Below are 17,432 nucleotides of genomic sequence, written 5' to 3' on the forward strand. Positions count from 1 at the left end.
CTACCACCCCCAGAGAGCTCTCAAAACATTCTGTGTATGCATAACACCTGGCAATCTATGAATCACTCCACCTGCATCCCAGACCCCTGCCCAGATATAAAGAACCAGGGTGGATGTGGTGCAGCAGAGACCAATAAAGGCTGTGTAAATGAAGGTGTCATAAGGACAGGGCAGAGGGAAAGGTACTAAGGAACAGGTGCCAAGGGACTGCCAGAATGCTTTGGCTCTTTGTAAGGGTGCATTTTATGTTTCTCTTTGTGGCTTAACTAATTGGGTCCCAAAAGCAATCCCCCTAAAGCCCCCAAATGATAAACCTATATTCCTTGTATGGCAACTCTTACAGTTGGCAGTGCAGGTAACTTTCTCTTAGGAGTAGGCTTAGGACCTCATCTAACTCCTGAGTTTTGGTCTTCCCACTCCCTTAAAATGTCATGTGAGCTGTCCAATGCACTCACAACCCCAGCAGAGCCTGGCATACTCTGGAATATGGGTTAGGTTTTTCTGCCTTTGAAGAAAGGATGCTGGCCCAAGCTCAAGGTCTTCTACTTATGAACCAATGTCAAGAAGCAAATTCTGCTCAAGAGCTTCCCCCACAGCCAGATGAGCTGGATAGGGATGAGAATGTTTTTCTACAATCAATTGGAAAGTAAGCATCTCCAGTGATTTCCAGTATTTGTGCCACCTTTGGAGCCTCAGAGTTCAAGGTCAACCAAATTTGTTTCACCTCCCAACCTGGAGCAGGATTGCACAATATGAAAAACTTGCCCATCTGGCTGTCTGGACTCCAGAACAAGTCCTGAATATTCTAAATGACTGTATTGTCTATCCTGAATCGTCACCTGTGGAATTAGAGGAGCACAACCAGGTGAGCTCCTGGAGCCCTTTGATGGGGCAGAACCATCTGCACTGCAGCCAGAGGACATACCTCAAAGCCCCGAGACTCTTGAGCAGGGCCAGCTCTCTTTGCTCCAGAAAGAAGGCCTAGCCCAGGTTCCACAGCCTCTCAAGGAGACTACACCTTCTCCAGTGCTGCAGGGATCTCCAGATCTCTGCTGCTGAAGAAGCTGTCCGGCAGCTTGTTCAAAACGAGATCAGTGTTCCACGTCCACTGCTGCCTTCAACCTTGTCCAGCATCACAGGGAGACCTACAGATGTGACGCTTACAATCACGCTACAGCCAGGCAGTGAAGTGCAAAGTACTCTGGGCCAGCTGCAGGCCCCAGTTCAGCCTGCAGGGATCTTGGAAGAGGAATCCCCTCCCTCAATCCCACAAGAGGCTCCAGCTCAGACTCCAGGCCCTTCTGTAGATACAGAGGCTTTTATCAGGAAGCAAGAGGAGTCTGCTCGGTATGCTGAGCCTTCAGTGGAGGTGAAACCTTCTCTAGGCCAGCAGGTGGCCCCAATTCCTCCTGCTCCAGGCCCATCTGTGGGAACAGAATCTTTTCCAGGCCACCAGGTGACCCCAGCTCAGACTCTGCGTCCTTCTGTGGAGGTCACATCTCCTCCCACCCAGCTGGAGCAGCCAACTCAGGATACTGAGCCTTCGTTGGAGGCAGAACCTTCTCCAGGCCAGCAGGAACAGAAAGCTGTTGAAGAGGTTGAGTCTATATCTTCGCCGGAGGTGGTACCTCAGGAAGAGGAACCCTCATCTGAGGAAATCAGACTGTCTCCAGCCCAGCAGGAAGCCCCAGCTCCGGTGTCAGAGACCAAAGAAGTGAAACCTCCACCTGCAGAGTCTCATGAGGCGACAGTTCCTCATGAAGGTCAGTCTCCAACATTGCCGAGTGTGTCTGTTAACCCTGCAGAGACCATGACCGTGGCTATAACTTCAAGCCAACAGGAAGTTGCAGCTCAGGCCTCGGGGAACAATGAGCTGGACCTGACACTCCTGAAAGGAGGTGACCACTCAACAGTTTCCACAAGTGTGGATAAGTCAGTAGATCCTAAGGTCACCTTCACTTCACCTTCAGAGGTTGAGCCTTACCCAGCCTTACCTTCTTTAGCTGAGCCAGAGGCCATGGATGAGACTGCAGCTTCCCCCAAGGAGATAGAGCCTATCCCTACAGGATGGGAATCTCCAGCTGAACCCCTGGAGACCCTTCACGTCACCCTTCCATCTCCACCACGGCTGAAAGTGTCCGCTCAACATCCGGAAATGACTGTGGGTTCCAAAAGCCAACCCCGAGTATACCACCAGACTCCACCTCCTACTCTGGAGGATTTCCTTATATCAAATACAGAGGAGCCCCTAACCCAACCTCGAGAGCCACCTCAAAAATTTTACCTCCATTAAAAGGGCATGAGGAGGCAACAGTCCTCAAACCAGCTCAGGAATAGGCTCCGTATCTAATATTACCCAGGGTCACCTTTCAGCCTTTGAAGTTGGAGCTGAACATAACTCCAGGACCCAGTGTGGAGGCTGAATATTCTTTTTTTTTTTTTTTTTTAAAGATTTATTTTTATTATTTTTTATTGGAAAGGCGGATATACAGAGAGGAGAGAGACAGAGAGGAAGATCTTCCGTCCGATGATTCACTCCCCAAGTGAGTGCAACGGCCGATGCTATGCCGATCCGAAGCCAGGAGCCTCTTCCGGGTCTCCCACGCGGGTGCAGGGTCCCAAAGCTTTGGGCTGTCCTCGACTGCCTTCCCGGGCCACAGGCAGGGAGCTGGAAGGGAAGCGGGGCTGCCGGGATTAGAACCGGCGCCCATATGGGATCCCGGGCATGCAAGGTGAGGACCTTAACCACTTGCGCCACCGCGCCGGGCCCAAGGCTGAATATTCTATAGCTCTGAAGACCACAACACCTCTGGACTCAGAGATTTTGTCCAGTCCAGGTCCAGACTTGCCACGCAATCCTGCCTAAAGTCTCAGTTGCACACTGGGACTTGGGAAATACCCCAGCTCCAGAACCCAATTCAGAGGTTGACCAGGCTCCAACCACTCAGGAGACCCCTGTGCAGCTTACAGAACCATCTACAGAGGTGGGAGCTCAACCTCCAGTGTTGCAAGAGGTGGCCGTTCCAATGCCAACTCCACCTCAACCTCCAGTGACACCCAGTGTCACAGATCAGACCTTGAACCTACCACCTACCAATGATCCAGACCCACTGCAGAGGCTGAGCATGCAATTGCCCTGAAAGAGCCTACAGGAACGAGTCCAGACAGAATTCTGACTCTGTTTCACTTATGTCCTCCTTGCCTGGTGGGTCAGGCGCTGTTCAATTTGCATGGGAAGAGGCACTGAAGCTCTTGGTCCTACATGAGGTGCCTAACACATCAGCCCCTTGACTCGGAACAGGGTCCCAGCCATTATGGCGATTTCCTCCCAACATGAAGCTTCTGCCCCTCCTCTTCTTGGCTGCATGAAGTCAAACCTTACCATGCTGAGTGGAGCTCAACTGTGAGCTGACATGCAGGTACAGTGGCTAAGCATTTAGCCACTTTTTTTTTTATTATTGAAGGGAGCAGCCCCTGGAGTCCAGGCAGGCCACAGGGCACGAGGCTTCAACATCCAAATATCCAGGCAACCTGGAAGACCTCAGAGGGGCCAGTGTGGCAGGTCCTCTGTGGTAAATGACTGGTTCTTAATAAGCCAGGGGAGAAGGCACTGGAATGCCCGGTGTTTGACATGTTCATGTCCTAGAACCTGACTGTTGGGGGCATGTGGTGGGACCCCTGTTCGTCCTGTGCCCATGGTGCCGCCACGGGAGGATTTTTCTACCTCGGAGGCTTCTAGATGCAGACCAGCCTTTCTTGCCTGTGGCCTTGTGATTTGTATAAAACTTAGACTTTCATTTCTTATCATCTTGGCTGGGATGGCTTATGAATACCACACACACGAATATTAGAAGGGAAGTGCTTTTATAAATGGAGGCAGCCCCAGCAAAAGGGCTTACTCGGTGAGCACCTCCTCAGGGGCTTCGCTTTCTCCTTCGGCAGTCGACTCAGCGGCCGCCATCTCGCCCGGGCCTTCGCTCATGCTGTGGGGAACAGAACAGGCCACTTTTCCTCTCTGCCCGCCCCGTTTGCTCCCGTTAGGTAACGTGGGGAAGGCAGTCTGTCATTTACCTTGCCCCTCTCACGAAGATTGCTTCCTCGTCAGAGGTTTCATTGAATAATTTTTTACCAAATTCATTCTGGCTCATTGCCCGGCGGGGTTTGCGCTCACCCCTCAGCCAGCGCAGCCACCTCACCAAGAAGCCCACCTAGGAAAATGCAGGAGGTTTAGCACCCTTAGGAATGGGGAGGGGAATGCATGTTTTGCCCCTACTCCCACCATCCCTCCCTCCAGCGACACACTGTGTCCCCCAGTTTACCTGCTTCTTCTCCCGTCTTTCCTTGAGGGAATCTTCGTAAAGGTCCCTGGGGGAAAACAAATGCCCAAGCCAATCAGAGACTGGTGTCACTCTCCATGGCCCGCACATGTCTGGTGTGCCCGGGACAAAACGTGTCCCTGTCCCACATATACCACAAAGCAAAATCACCACAGACCTGGGATCTGGGCTTCTGGGAGCTCTCCGATCTGCCTGAAGGTGCCCCAGTGGCTAAGGGCCAACTTGAACCACTGCTTTGTGTGAGGTCGTCAGCCCCAACCACTGCCTTCCCCAAGCGCCCTTGTGCAGTGACAGACCGCACAACCACATGGGGCACGTGCACTGTCTCCCTCCTTTAGCATCTGGCACCAGCCCCACCTGGACTGAGTCTCACATGCCTCCTTCACCTGGGGGTGAGGGAGAAGGTGCCTCTATGTGCACAGTCCTTGACCCCTGTAAACTGAATCACATCAGGCAGGGCCTGAGTCTGACAGCAGTTACCTAGCTCATGCAGCCTCACACTGCAGGTGTCACTGATGGGAGAGTGATGAGTGAAATTAGTTAAAGGATGAGGCTCGCACTGACACCAAGATACCCCTTATGAATCCAGCAGAACAGGAGAGTGCATTGTTTTCAGCAACTGTGCCTGTGTGGTACATGGGTGCTGATTTCTGACAGAAAACGTAGCTCACAGCCCCAAACCCTTACAAGCCAGGGAGGAGCCCCAGCTGGGAAGAGACCCTCCTCTGATGTTAACAGTATGACCCTGGGGCCAAGATGCTGCCTCTTTCTCGTTTCCTTGTCATACAATGAAGAGACAGACTTCTCTTTAGTTTGAAGATCTCTTCCAGTTAAAGCTCTTAGAAGCTTGGTTAGAAGAGAGAAGACATGACCAGTGTGATGGCTCATTGGCTAAATCCTCGACTTGCATTTGCGGGGATTCCAGATGGGTACAAGTTTGTGTCCTGGCAGCTCCACTTCCCATCCAGCTCGCTGCCTGTGGCCTGGGAATGCAGTGGAGGATGGCCCAAGGTCTTGGGACCCTGTACCTTCACGGGAGACCCATAAGATCCTTCTCTGTTTCTCCTTCTCTTTGTAAATCTGTCTTTCTAATAAAAATAGAGTAAATCTTAAAGAAAAACAGATTAAAAAAAATAAAGACAAGCAGGATGAGAAGAACTTTTCCTGCCTTCTTTAAGGAGACCAGCTCCTCCCACAGTGCAACACAGACTCCCCTAGCCCTTGCTGGAAGCCTTCAGGAAGCCCTCTGGTATGGTCAAAGTACTGTCAGCTGCAGGGATGGCACAGCTGGAGTCCCTCCCCAGCCCCTGCATCCAAGAAGGACTGGGGACAGCAGAGGTGCCATGGTGGTGCTGTCTACCCCAGCTGTGAAGTATGCTTCCTGTCTGTGGAGATCTCACTAAACAATGAGGTGACTGGAATCCATGTGTTCTCTTCTAGTTCTCGAGTTTCATTTCACACATTACTGGGCTGGTACTTACCTTAGACCTTTTCCTATGTCCTCCTCCTCGGCGTCGGCTCTTGCCCTGTGAGAGTAAATCTGTTTTGGAAGAAGACACAGCCATTATTATGCAACACAGTGACCACCATGTCCAGATCATTTGCATGCCTTTCTTTTTGTATGCATCTGGCGCCTAATACATTTTACTGGCTGTTTAGATAACTTTCAGCAGACAATTCTCCATGAAACCTCTTTGAAGAGGAAAAGATGAAGCATCTTTAATTGGATCAGAAAAGTAAACAGAGAAGTCAAGGAGACTTGGCCTTCTTAGTAGGATTGCTACTATTTACCACTGTTGAGGAGGCCCTAAAATAGGGACTAGTGCAATGGTGTTTAGGTTTAGTTCTACCTGTAGTGCAGTATCCCATTTGTGCAATGGCTCGAGTCCCAGCTGCTGTACTTCTGATTCAGCTGTCAGCCAACAGCCTGAGTAAAGCAGCAGAGGATGATCCAAGTGCTTGGGCTCCTGTGCCTGTGTGGGAGACCCACAGCAACTCCAGGCTCCTGACTTCAGACTAGTTCTGGCTGTTGCAGACATTTAGAGTGAACCAATGGGTGGAACAGCACTGTCTCTCCAATAAGAATAGGTAAATCTTGAGTATCAATTTTTCAAAAAGACAAATACAGTATTGTGTCACAAAGGAAGACAAAACAGATGTCATCTGAATGTGAAATGATGGACAACTCGGAAAACCCAAGAAAATCAACTACCATTTTTGTGGAAAGTAATATGCGAGTCCAGAAAGTTGGCCAGACACCAGGTCAAGAGATCAACATACATGCTGTGGTAGCTTTCCTGTGTGCTGCCAACAACTAATGGGAAAACGCAAGAAGGGTCCCGTTTGTAACCAACAGAAAGGATTAAAGCTTATCCTGGAATAAGCTCAACAAAAGATGTGTAAGATTGTGTAATGAAAACACTAAAGCCCTTTTGAAAGCCATGAGACTTGCATTCCTATAATGTTGTGATTATGTCAATTCTCCTCAAATTAATCAATCAAAATAATTCAATTCAGTTTTATACAAATCCGAAGATACATTTTTACAAAACTGACCGGCTGCCATTCAGTGGGGAATGATGGGCAAGAATAGTGCAAGAAACATGAGAGAGCAGGAGCTCGCTCTAACAAATATAAAACTCAGAACTAAGCCATAAAGTGACTGGAGTTTACCTGTGTGATACAGGTATGGGTGGAAGAAAAGACCACAGAGTCGATGGAAAGAGCAGAGTCCAGGTCAGGATATTTTAGATTGGTAAGGAATGAGTGAACTGTTCAAAGAAAAATTATTTTAGAAGATTTAGAAACTCATGTAGAGAAAGATAAGCTAGATTCCCTACTTCAATCATATTGAAAAATAACTCCAGAGGGATTACAAAATAGAAATTAGAACAAAATGTTACAAGAGTCCTAGAAGAAAATATGCTACTACTCTATCAGTTTCAAGAACCTAACAAAACTCAGATCCCATCAGCAAAATGTGAGACTGGCAGGTGCAGGGCTATGTGCTAGCAACTCCCTATCCATCCCAGAGTGTGCCCCCTTCTGTTGGGATGTTAGCTTTTATTTTGCTGTTGTTGGTTTAGAAACCCTTTTTTTTTTTAATACAATAAATATATTAATCTCTTTGGTGGCCTTTTTCTTGTTCAAGTGTTTCCAGTATTTCTCAGTGTGTTTGTAAGGAAGGGAAAGAGAACAAAGGGAATGAGGAATGCATTCTTTGCAGTCAGGAGATCTGAGTCTGACGTTGGCTTTGTCATTTGGGCCCATAGCTTGATTGCCATGACCTGTGAAAGGGGAACTGCTGCAAGGGCTAAGTTGAGAACACAGGGGAGACTCTGCCCCAAGCCTGACCTCCCCAAGTGCTGAGTCAGCTAGCAGTGTCACACACAGGCAGACAAATCTTTCAAAGGTTTCTCCTATGCCACTGGGCTTAGAAAGCTCTTTTCCATCCCAAGACTGAAAAATACTGCTTGAAATTTATTCTCAGTATCTTTTTGTCTTCTTTTTTTAAAGACATTAACTGAAATACATTTAGGATGAGAAGTATCCATCTATCACTGTCTGCCATTCAACCCAAGTTCTTAGGCAGCTAGGCAGCGTTTTCTCAAACTGATTAGGCTAGAGGCAACACTGCAGAAGTTTTAGGAACACACATGTCTATGTATTACTGAACTCTCAACTCTGTATGCTGCTTCAAATGAATATTATATTGCATTCTTCTTCACCGTAAACTTGACATTGTACCTAACTCTGATCCTCTGAACACTTACTATCTTTCTAATACAGGCAAAACTCTGCATACTCCCTGACCTCACAAACCTTCTCATCTAACTGGGGAGAGGAACTCAGGAAAACGTGAATGGATACAAAGAGAAGTAAGCCAGAACTAAACATACACATTAAAATAACGCAGGACTTGATCAAAATTTCAGCCATTTCCCCGAAGGCAAAGACCAGGGGCCACCTGGAGATATCCAGGATACTGTCTCCACCGACCCCTTGGCAGTTGACCCCATGTGGCTCCCAGCTCCAGGGTTCAGAAATCAGACTGTTTTCACAAACAGCAAACTCACTGGAAACAACCTCACCTGATCAGCACCACAGCCTGAGTGAAAAGACAGAACAGCTGTGACTGCATGACCAGGGAGCTGCCTCTGCAGGGGCAGGCCTCCATGGCACACTCAAGCACTATCAGAAGGCAACTTGGGAAGGACAAAGATGCAAAGGAATCAGCTGAACCCAGCGTTTAATGGAAAGGTCTGGAGTGGCCAGATTTGTCCCTCTCCTGCAGAGGCTCAGCCTCACCAGGGGGCTGCCTCCACATCTGCCTGGGGCTGTCCCTCTGCCCTAGTGCAATGTCAGGATGGCCACTAGCATGCTGGTGGGCTCTCATCTTTCTGTGCTCCTGTCACCATCCCCTGCTGTGGCTGGCATGTCTGCCTTTAGAAACAGTGATACACTAGGCGGGTGTTACCGGAGGCCAATAGACCTGGGAAGCTCTTTAGTCCTTATATACCTTTGCTGTACTCCCTCGCGTGTTGACCTTGGCACTTCCCTTTGTGAAAACTGCCACATTTTTAAAGTTCTCAGGGGAGAGGAAATACCTCTCTGTGGTTTCACAGAAACGATGATCCATCTCACAGAAGGTTTAGTCCCAAGAGAGTTGGAGGAGTCAAGGCATGCCATGAAGTGAGGGAATTTTAGGTAGAAAAGGCACAGGTGAAAGTAGGAATGGCCATGGTGTGGCTGGGGTATGGTAAGGGGCCACTCAGGCAGGAACACAGACAGGGCTGACATGACAGGAAGTGTCAGTGAAGTAAACTGGGTTGGACTGCTAGGGTAGAGTCAAGACCGTCAGATCTTTCAATGACTTCATATTCAAGCCCTTTCCTGTTGGGAAAAGTAATGCACTTTATGTAACTGAACAATAGGTGAACAGAGTCAGGCTCCAGGAATGGGATAGGATAAATACAGCACACCTCAGGGTTCAGCTTAGGAAGCAGGATTCAGTTACATTCAGGTACATAAACAACCTGTCTTTAGACCTGCCTTATGTATTAGAACAGGTAGAATCTTTAACATGTTTTCTGGCAGTGTCCTGAGGACAGTAACCATTCTGTGAGGTGAGGGTGCTGATACAGCGCTCATCATTTCAACAACGAGAAGAGAGACCAACAGGAGCAGAGAGGGAAGTGGTAAGCACATCAAACAGTTGACATAGCTGTGGGGAAATCTTGTTATCTATGAAGTCTGGTCTTCCACCTCTCACAATAGCCAGTGGCTTGGCTTGCTACCTAGTTTCCAGTTGCACTGAGATTTCCTGGGAGTAGGGTCTATTCAAAATCTCAAGCATATGCTTTTCAGGAGAGTATGTCTTTGTGACCATAGAAGAACGTCAACTGGCAGTATGTGGGCAAGTGGCTTTGATGTTCACTCTGCATTCAAACCTGTTGTAAAAAAAAAAAAAAAAAGGATGTTCTAGAAACCTAAGTGAATCGTTGTCCTTACCCCAACGAGACAGGCTCCCGTTATTAAGATCATCACAGCTACAGTGACAGATATTGCCATGATGAGTATTTTGTATCTTGGGACTTCTTTGAGCTAAAAGAAAAAGAGCAATGAAAAGAGATCAAATAAAGAGATAGCATGAACACTTAACTATTCCAGCCCGTATTCTTCCAGGTGAGTGGCTTATAGGATCTTCAAGACCACATAAGATCCAAAGTTACATGATCTAATTATCACACGGGTACTCTACAGTTCATCTGGCTTGTCGGGTCTGCTTCATTCTCTAAAGGAGCAAAGTGGGAAATTGCCAGCTTGGCCAAAGTTATGTGCCCAATGCAAGATATGGACTGGGAGCCCCTGTTCCTCCTCCTTGGTGCTTTAATGACACTTCCTAAACGACAGGAAAGGGCAGCTCTCCTGTCTCGTGGCCGTCCTCACCTCACTTGGCTCGATCATTCCTGCATCAGTCTGGCCTCCTGGGCTCTCGCTGATGTAGTCCTCTTCTTTCCAGCGGGCTGTGTCCCATTCTGCCTTGGCCTTCACTTGCTGCTGCTCACTGAGGAGCTTCATGAGGAAGCCCGTTTTGGAGATGAGCTTGGCACAGGACAGCTGCACCTGGGGGTCCGCACAGTCCATCTGCAGAGTCCTGATAACTATTAAAATAAAGTTTCTCACGTCATTATTGGGGATGAGGGACCGAAGCTGCTGGTTCAGTTGGTGCCCTGGGGATGACTGCAAGGGGTAAGTACTGCCTGTAGGCATGGAGGGGATGTCCCTGCCCATGTTAGGGTTCCCCCATTGCATTTTCTCAGTGGGGGCAATCTCAGGGGAACCAGTGGCCAATGGATGCCCCTGGGCTGTGCTGGCAGGGGGAGATTCTTCTGGCACAGTGTTTCCTAAGTTATTTGCTGCAGCAAGGCTGGCTTCAAGAATATCTTCTGCATGTGGTACTGGAAGAGCCATCGCTTTCGGAGAAGGAAAATCCTGAGAACTCGAGTCTCCAGAAGAGGGAGAAGGCTCTCGGGGAGGGGAATCAATGAGACTTTGTAGGGCAAGGAACGCAGGCCTCTTTACAGAGCTCCATGTGTTGATGGGATTTTTCCTTTTCATCTTCAGTCTCCGTTTGGTTTTGAACACTGGAGAGAGATCAATATTATTCAGGTGGTAATTCCCTCTGGACTCTGGTTCTGCTCCCACTTTGGTCTTAGATGTTCTGAAGACAGCATGAGGATCAATTAAGCGGTAATTCACTCCATCATATAAACTTGGTTCTGCTGCCTCTGTCTTTTTTGTCCTAATTTTTGCTATTTTTTCTGGTTCAGAGAGAGACTTTGCACGGGCTGCAGCAGATGGCCTGCCCACGATGTACCTCTTCAGGGAAGAGGCGTCCCTGGCATTGTGCTCCTCTGTGAGTGGGGGCTCTGGGTAGAAGGAGTTGGCCACCAGGTGCCAGGGCCTCTGGGCCACATGAAGCTCCTCCTGCTCCCTGGCTCCTGCGCTCCCCAGCCGGCCTTGCACGGTGCCCTCCACAAGGGGGCGCGCGTTCTCTCTCCTCCTGATTGTCTCCTGCTGCATCAGCATGGCAGCTTTTTGTGTTTTTTTAATGTCATCAATTTTTTGTTGAATTTTGTAGTTTATCAAATTTTTCAGAAAGTGGATCTTTCTCATTTTACGTTCATTTGATTTTAAAGACAAGTCTTTTGGATTGGTTTTCAAGTGATCCACAGATCTATCTTCTTGTGGACTGGAAAAGAACAATTTAATGTAGGGTAGTAACACTGACTCTATGTCTTCTACACTGCTGCCTGAGAAATAAGGCAATACGTAATTTAGTGAACTGATAACATCTTTTTCATTTAAGTCTAGTCGCTCACTTGTAGAGTCTAGAATGCCAAACTTATGTTTCTCTGAATTCTCTGTTTCAACAATTTCGTGCTAGTGTTCCTCTTCCGGGCCTGCAGTATCTTCAGGAATTCCGCTTTGGGATTCCCCGTCGTTGGTTCTGTCAGAAAGGAAGAGAATGCTTTCGTTACCAGGAAACTGAGTGTCAGTGTACAGACATACATCCCCAGCAGTTTAGGCTCGGAATCACCAAGATTTGGTTACCACATAGGAAGAAAAATTAACCCAAGCTTAAGTCTATGAAATGGCAGCAACAGAAAGGAAGAAAAAAGTGATTTTTAAAAAGAGTGTAATCAGAAGAGTCCTGAGTATGAAAAAGCAGTCACTGTTTAGGGTTGTTCCTTGTCTCCCCAGTGGCCAACTGCCCAGCACCCAGTAAAAGCCCATGGCCGGGAGACAGTCTCCATGCAGCTGGCCCCTGTGGAAGTGCCTGCCTCACAGACACATCCTGCACCGTCCTGCCTCAGACACCCAGGGGGCACAAGGCTTCCTCTCTCCCCCTCTCCAGCGACCTTGCCTTCTTGCTGCTGTCAACAGGTGACCATGGCCAGACACATTCACATGAGGGGAGTGAAGGCACAGATGCTAAAACAGGGGCCTACTCCTCCTCTGGATGTGTCCTTTTCCACCAAGGCAACAGTTACTTGGTCTCTGCTCAATGTTTCCTAGCCCTTATCACAGAAGGTTCCTCATAGAGAAAACCACCGCATCAACCCTTGGTCTTTAAATATGGCCAGGGGTCTGGGATGTAGGTGGAGTGGTCTGTGGGTTGCTAGGTGGTACGCATGCACAGATTGTTCTGTGAGCTCTCTGGGGTGGTAGCAGTGTCTGGGTAAATGTTGCTCAATGCCCTAAAATGTAAAAGGGAAAGAGGCTGGAGCCCTGGTGTGGTAGCCTAGTGGCTAAAGTCCTCACCCAGTATGCACCAGGATCCCATATGGGCACCAGCTCGTATCCCAGGTGTTCCACTTCTCATTGAGCTCCCTGCTTGTTGCCTGGGAATGTAATCAAGGATAGCCCAAACCCTTGGGACCCTGTACCCAGGTGGGAGACTAGAAGAAACTCATGGCTCCTGGCTTCAGATCAACTCAGTTCTGGCCATGGCTTCCACTTGGGGAGTGATCCAGTGGATAGAAGTTTTTCTCTCTGTCTCCCTTTCTCATTGTAAATCTGAGTTTCCAATAAAAATAAATAAATCTTAAAAAAAAAGGGGGGGGGGAAGAAGCTGCTTTTGCAAATGCCAGTTTTTGCTTTCATTTCTAGTATTTCCAGCTTGACTTGCGGAAGCCTTCAAACTTCCAAGTGCAGGAAGGTCAAGTGTGCTGTTGTGTGGCTGGGCTTCTCTCCCAGGCCCTGCTGTGATAGTGAGAGGCGGAGGTGAGCGTCATGAGAAAGAAGGAACATGAGTGCGTGGAGAGTCAACGGTGGACAGAAGACCGGGTGTCTGGCTTCATCCCTTCATGCCTCCATCTTGTTTCTCCTCTCTGTGAGTCCATTAAATTGTTTGTTCTGCCCCCTCTTGGAGAGAAGGGGTTAATAGGTGGAAAAGTGTGCTCGACAACAAACAGCACTGTTTGGCATTCACTAGTATGCTGAAGTCCTGGATCCTGACAGAGATGTGTATCCAAGCTCTAGGGAGAATAGAGCAGTCTTGTCTGGAATCCCAACATTAGTGGGACTTCAAGTTAGTTGGTGGAGTTTAGTTACTTACTTAGTGGGACTCCAGATATCCGGAAAACCACAGCAAAGTCCCTGGGTGACTGCCCAATGAGAAGCCTGAGCCTCGGAGCAGGTTCAGAGCTGGGCTGTCTACTGGTGGATGGCATTCCACTCCATCAGAGGAGCCAGGCAGCCATGCCTGTCTTGGAACCACCAACTCCCAGGCTCAGAATAAAGCAGTGTCACTTATACTCTTCTCCACAATTGCAAAAACAAGCCAACAACAATGTTCTACACCTGTTCTCTAGGGCAGAGGCACTGGAGGCCTACTGTGTATAAAAGCAGGCTACACACTGTGGTGCAGTGCACAAATGAGTGCTCATGGAAGCAAAGCACCAAGCTGAGAGCACAGTGCACCATGTGGCCCTCAGCGTTAATTCCTTCCCTTCCATTTCTTTCCTGTGATTCTTTATGCACAAGGAACAGTTAGAGCATCAAATTTCCTATCAGTCACTGGGAGCCTGATGTTCATTGAGAGAGTAGTTCAGAAATTGAGAGTTTTACTCTGAAGGAATGAACTAAAATAATTACATAATAGCTTTAAGCATTTATCCCTAATTTACAAATAAGAAATTAAAATCACCAGGCATTTGAGACTCACCACAAGATTGAGTGTTTGTCAGACACTCACTGCAACAGTGCAGCTTGACTGTCTTGCAGACAGCCTCAATATCCTTTTTAAATTGGCAGAGGCAGCAGGCCATGGAGTTCGGTAAGATCCTGTTAAAAGGAAACACAGAAAATTCAGCTAATAATTAAAGGATTATCTGAGTAGGTCAAGAGGCAGGCCAAGGCTGTGAAAAAGGTAATCTTGAGATGTGGCATCAGGCTATGTGGCTGGGAACCTGATGACCAAGTGCTGCTCTTAAATGTTGCAAATATGGGAAGGATGCAGAGGTGCCCAACAGAAAGGTAAGCAAGGCAGGGGGTGTGGTATGCTCGGGATAAAGGTGACAGGGGCTGGAAGCGAGTGCCACTGGTCAGTACTGTCACTCAGGAGTATCTCCTCCCAGCTCACAAGTCTCACTCTGGGATAATGTCAGACTTGTGAGAAGGAGTCAGAGCCCCCAGCCTTGGGAATGCCTTTCTCATCTGCTGTTCGAAGGATCTAATATTAGAAATTACTCTAGCTGCAGAAAAGACTGACTCTAGCAATTGTTGAAGAAAGATACAGAGTAAAAGGATCTCTCAGTCAATGTTGGGGTTTACAAAAAGTTTGCCAGGGGTAGGCATTTAGCCCAATGGTGAATATGTTGCTTAGCAACCCACATTCCATGCACCTGGGTTTGAATCCTGTCTCCCCTTCCTCCAGTGAACACCCTGGGAGGTGTCAGGTAAAGCTCAATAAATACTCAGAAGTAGAATAGCTGGAACATATGGTAGGTCTTAAAGTTTTTATGAATACTCTGAAACTAATTTGATTAAAAGCTTTTCTTGAGACATATTTTTAAAAATTATTTGAAAGGTGGAGAGAAAAACAGAAACGTTCCATCAGCTGGTTCACTCCAAATATCTACCACAGTCAGGGCTGGCCAGGCTGACGTTGGGAGCCCAGAACTCAACTTGGGTCTCCCCCCCATAGGAGGCAAGAACCCAATAAATTGGGCCATCAGCTACTGCCTCCCAGGGTGCACATTAGCAGGAAGCCAGAGTTGGAAATGAATCCGGCACTTGAATTCAATCACTTTGATGTGAGTATGAGTGTCCCAGGTGGTGGCTTACTGCTGCTCTTGTAACAGCTTCATTTGGGATAGCCAAAAATGGAAAGAACCCAAGTGTCTGGCCACAGATGAGTGGATAAATGATACTGAGTTCACATAATGAGATGTTGTTCCACTAGAAAAAGAAATGAGCTATTTCAACAGACAACAGTCGTGTCTTAATCGTATTACATAAATAAAGATGATTAGAAAGAGTGCATAGCATATAATTCCATTCATATAAAATTCTAGAAAATGCATATGATAGTAACAGAAAGATGCTGAGACTTACACAGGCACCGGGGAGAGCAAGAGTGATGGAACAGAGGGTTCCAAAGAGATATAAGGACCTGTTGATGTGGTAGACATTTGGAGTTGGGTGATGACTTCATTGTATATACATATATCTATACCTTATTTATGGTCTCAATTATGCTTTCATCTCTGGCATTATTGTGAAACTGTCTGAAGGAAGAAGGAAGGGAAGGCGGGAAGAAGAGAATAAGGAAGGGAAGAAGACAGGCTACTCCAAATCTATGTGACAGGTATATGGGCAACCATTATATTCTGTCTAGTAAGTTTGAATTTGTAAAAATATTTACTTGAGGGTGCCGCTGAGTGTGTGGAGAGATAGGGACAGAATTAAGCAGAAGAGAGAGCAGGAAGTGCAGAATTGCAGGAAAAGATGTCCGAAGCTCCCTGGAGTCGGCGAAACTGAGGCAACTTTCACACAGGCAAGAGAGAACCTGGAAGAACTCTCAGGATGGCAACCTGCCGCTTGAGCTTGTGGAGACGGATACCAGGATACCATCCGGGACAGGCAAGGACTCAGTAAAAACCTGGTGAGTCATGAATCGATGCAGGGAAGACACCAGCAGGAGCCTTAGCCTGCCCATAAGAGACAGAGGGAGTCAGAAGGACTCTCAGATCAGGACACTGGTGGGATTTAAAAAAATGGCCCAATGAGGAAGCTATAGGCACAGATATGAGCAGCCTCTCCCAGAGGAGGGAACGGCATTGGAGAAAGGATAGTTGGGAAGTGAAAGGTGCAGTTTGGAGACACAGTCGGCAAGACCTGAGACCACCCCCACCCAAGGTTTCTCAGACTTGGGCCACCCAGAGGGATGCCAGAATCCCCCAACACAGAGATGTGGGAGCCCCAGGGTCAGAGGTTTCTCTCAGTGACCCAGCAGCGTAAGAGCAGACTCCAAAAGTGCATGAGGGTAGGTTAGTGCCAATACCCAGCAGACCGCAGGAGAACCCAGCGGTGCAGGTACAAATTCCAGGGCAAACCAAAGCCACATAACCCCGAGCCGGCGCTTGCCCATTGGAGATGAGGCGTGGTGCACCCCAGAGTGCGGAGATCCCAGCCACTGGTTGCACACTGTGTAGCAGAGGCTGGGTCATTTCCACTCTCGGCAACTGCACAGCGGGCAGAGGCTGTGAAGGCGCCGGGCAGCAGGGGCTTGCACACAGAACTGGAATTTGCAGGCTTTCCGTCGCAAAGCTCCACACCCTGCCTGAAACTGGGAAACGCAAATGAGGAGGAGAGTGAAAGCACTGGTCGCCCACAAGGTGGCAGCAGCTGACAAACATCCTAGTTACCTGGCTGGCTGAGAGGCCTCACAACCCACAGAGCAGCTGACAGATTCAGTGCTCCCAGAAGCCCCCAAAGCACACCAGAGCTAAAATCTCAAAACGACAAGAAAGCACAAAACAATGGGAAGAAGTACCAGAAAAACTATTCAGATGAAAGAGCCAGTACTCCCCCCAAAAATGACCAAAAAATAACCTGTCTCAGAGTTGCAAGAAAAAGACATTGAGGAACTACCGGAAAAGGAATATTAAAAATGAACATGAAACTCTTCATAGACAATGAGAAGTATTGGGAAGAGCTCAAAGAGTTCTCACAGAAATTAAACGGGTCCAAAATGAAATTTCAGAACTGAAAAATATGGCAGCAAGCTTGACAACAGATTCAGTGTTGCAGAGGAGAGAATTTCAGAATAGAAGGTAACCAAAATGAGAATACACAACAGAGAAGAAAATGAAACACCTGGGAATAAACTTAACAAAGGATGTGGAAGATCTCCATGAGGAAAACTACAAAACATTAAGAGAAGAAATAGAAGACTTCAAAAAAGTGAAGATAAATACCATGTTCCTGGATGGGCAAAGTCAACATCATCAAAATGTCCACATTCCCAAAAGCAAAATATGCATTCAATGTGATTCCAATCAAAATACCAAGAACATTCTTCAC

At 47.8% G+C, this 17,432-nt stretch overlaps 1 protein-coding gene across 1 annotated transcript in view; it reads right to left on the minus strand.

Moving 5' to 3' along the window:
• Positions 1 to 3,549: 3,549 nt before the first annotated feature.
• Positions 3,550 to 17,432, minus strand: part of LOC121166560 (leucine-rich repeat-containing protein 37B-like) — a 29,370-nt gene continuing 15,487 nt past the window's right edge. The window contains 6 exon segments of the mRNA XM_040995752.1: positions 3,550 to 3,983; positions 5,819 to 5,877; positions 9,849 to 9,941; positions 10,287 to 11,770; positions 11,773 to 11,850; positions 14,053 to 14,189. Coding sequence (XP_040851686.1) covers positions 3,896 to 3,983; positions 5,819 to 5,877; positions 9,849 to 9,941; positions 10,287 to 11,770; positions 11,773 to 11,850; positions 14,053 to 14,189 — 1,939 coding nt within the window. The 3' untranslated portion in view covers positions 3,550 to 3,895.

The sequence above is a fragment of the Ochotona curzoniae genome, unplaced genomic scaffold (genome assembly GCF_017591425.1).
Source record: "Ochotona curzoniae isolate NIBS_2020 unplaced genomic scaffold, NIBS_Ocur_1.0 patch175, whole genome shotgun sequence".
NCBI classification, from domain to species: domain Eukaryota; kingdom Metazoa; phylum Chordata; class Mammalia; order Lagomorpha; family Ochotonidae; genus Ochotona; species Ochotona curzoniae.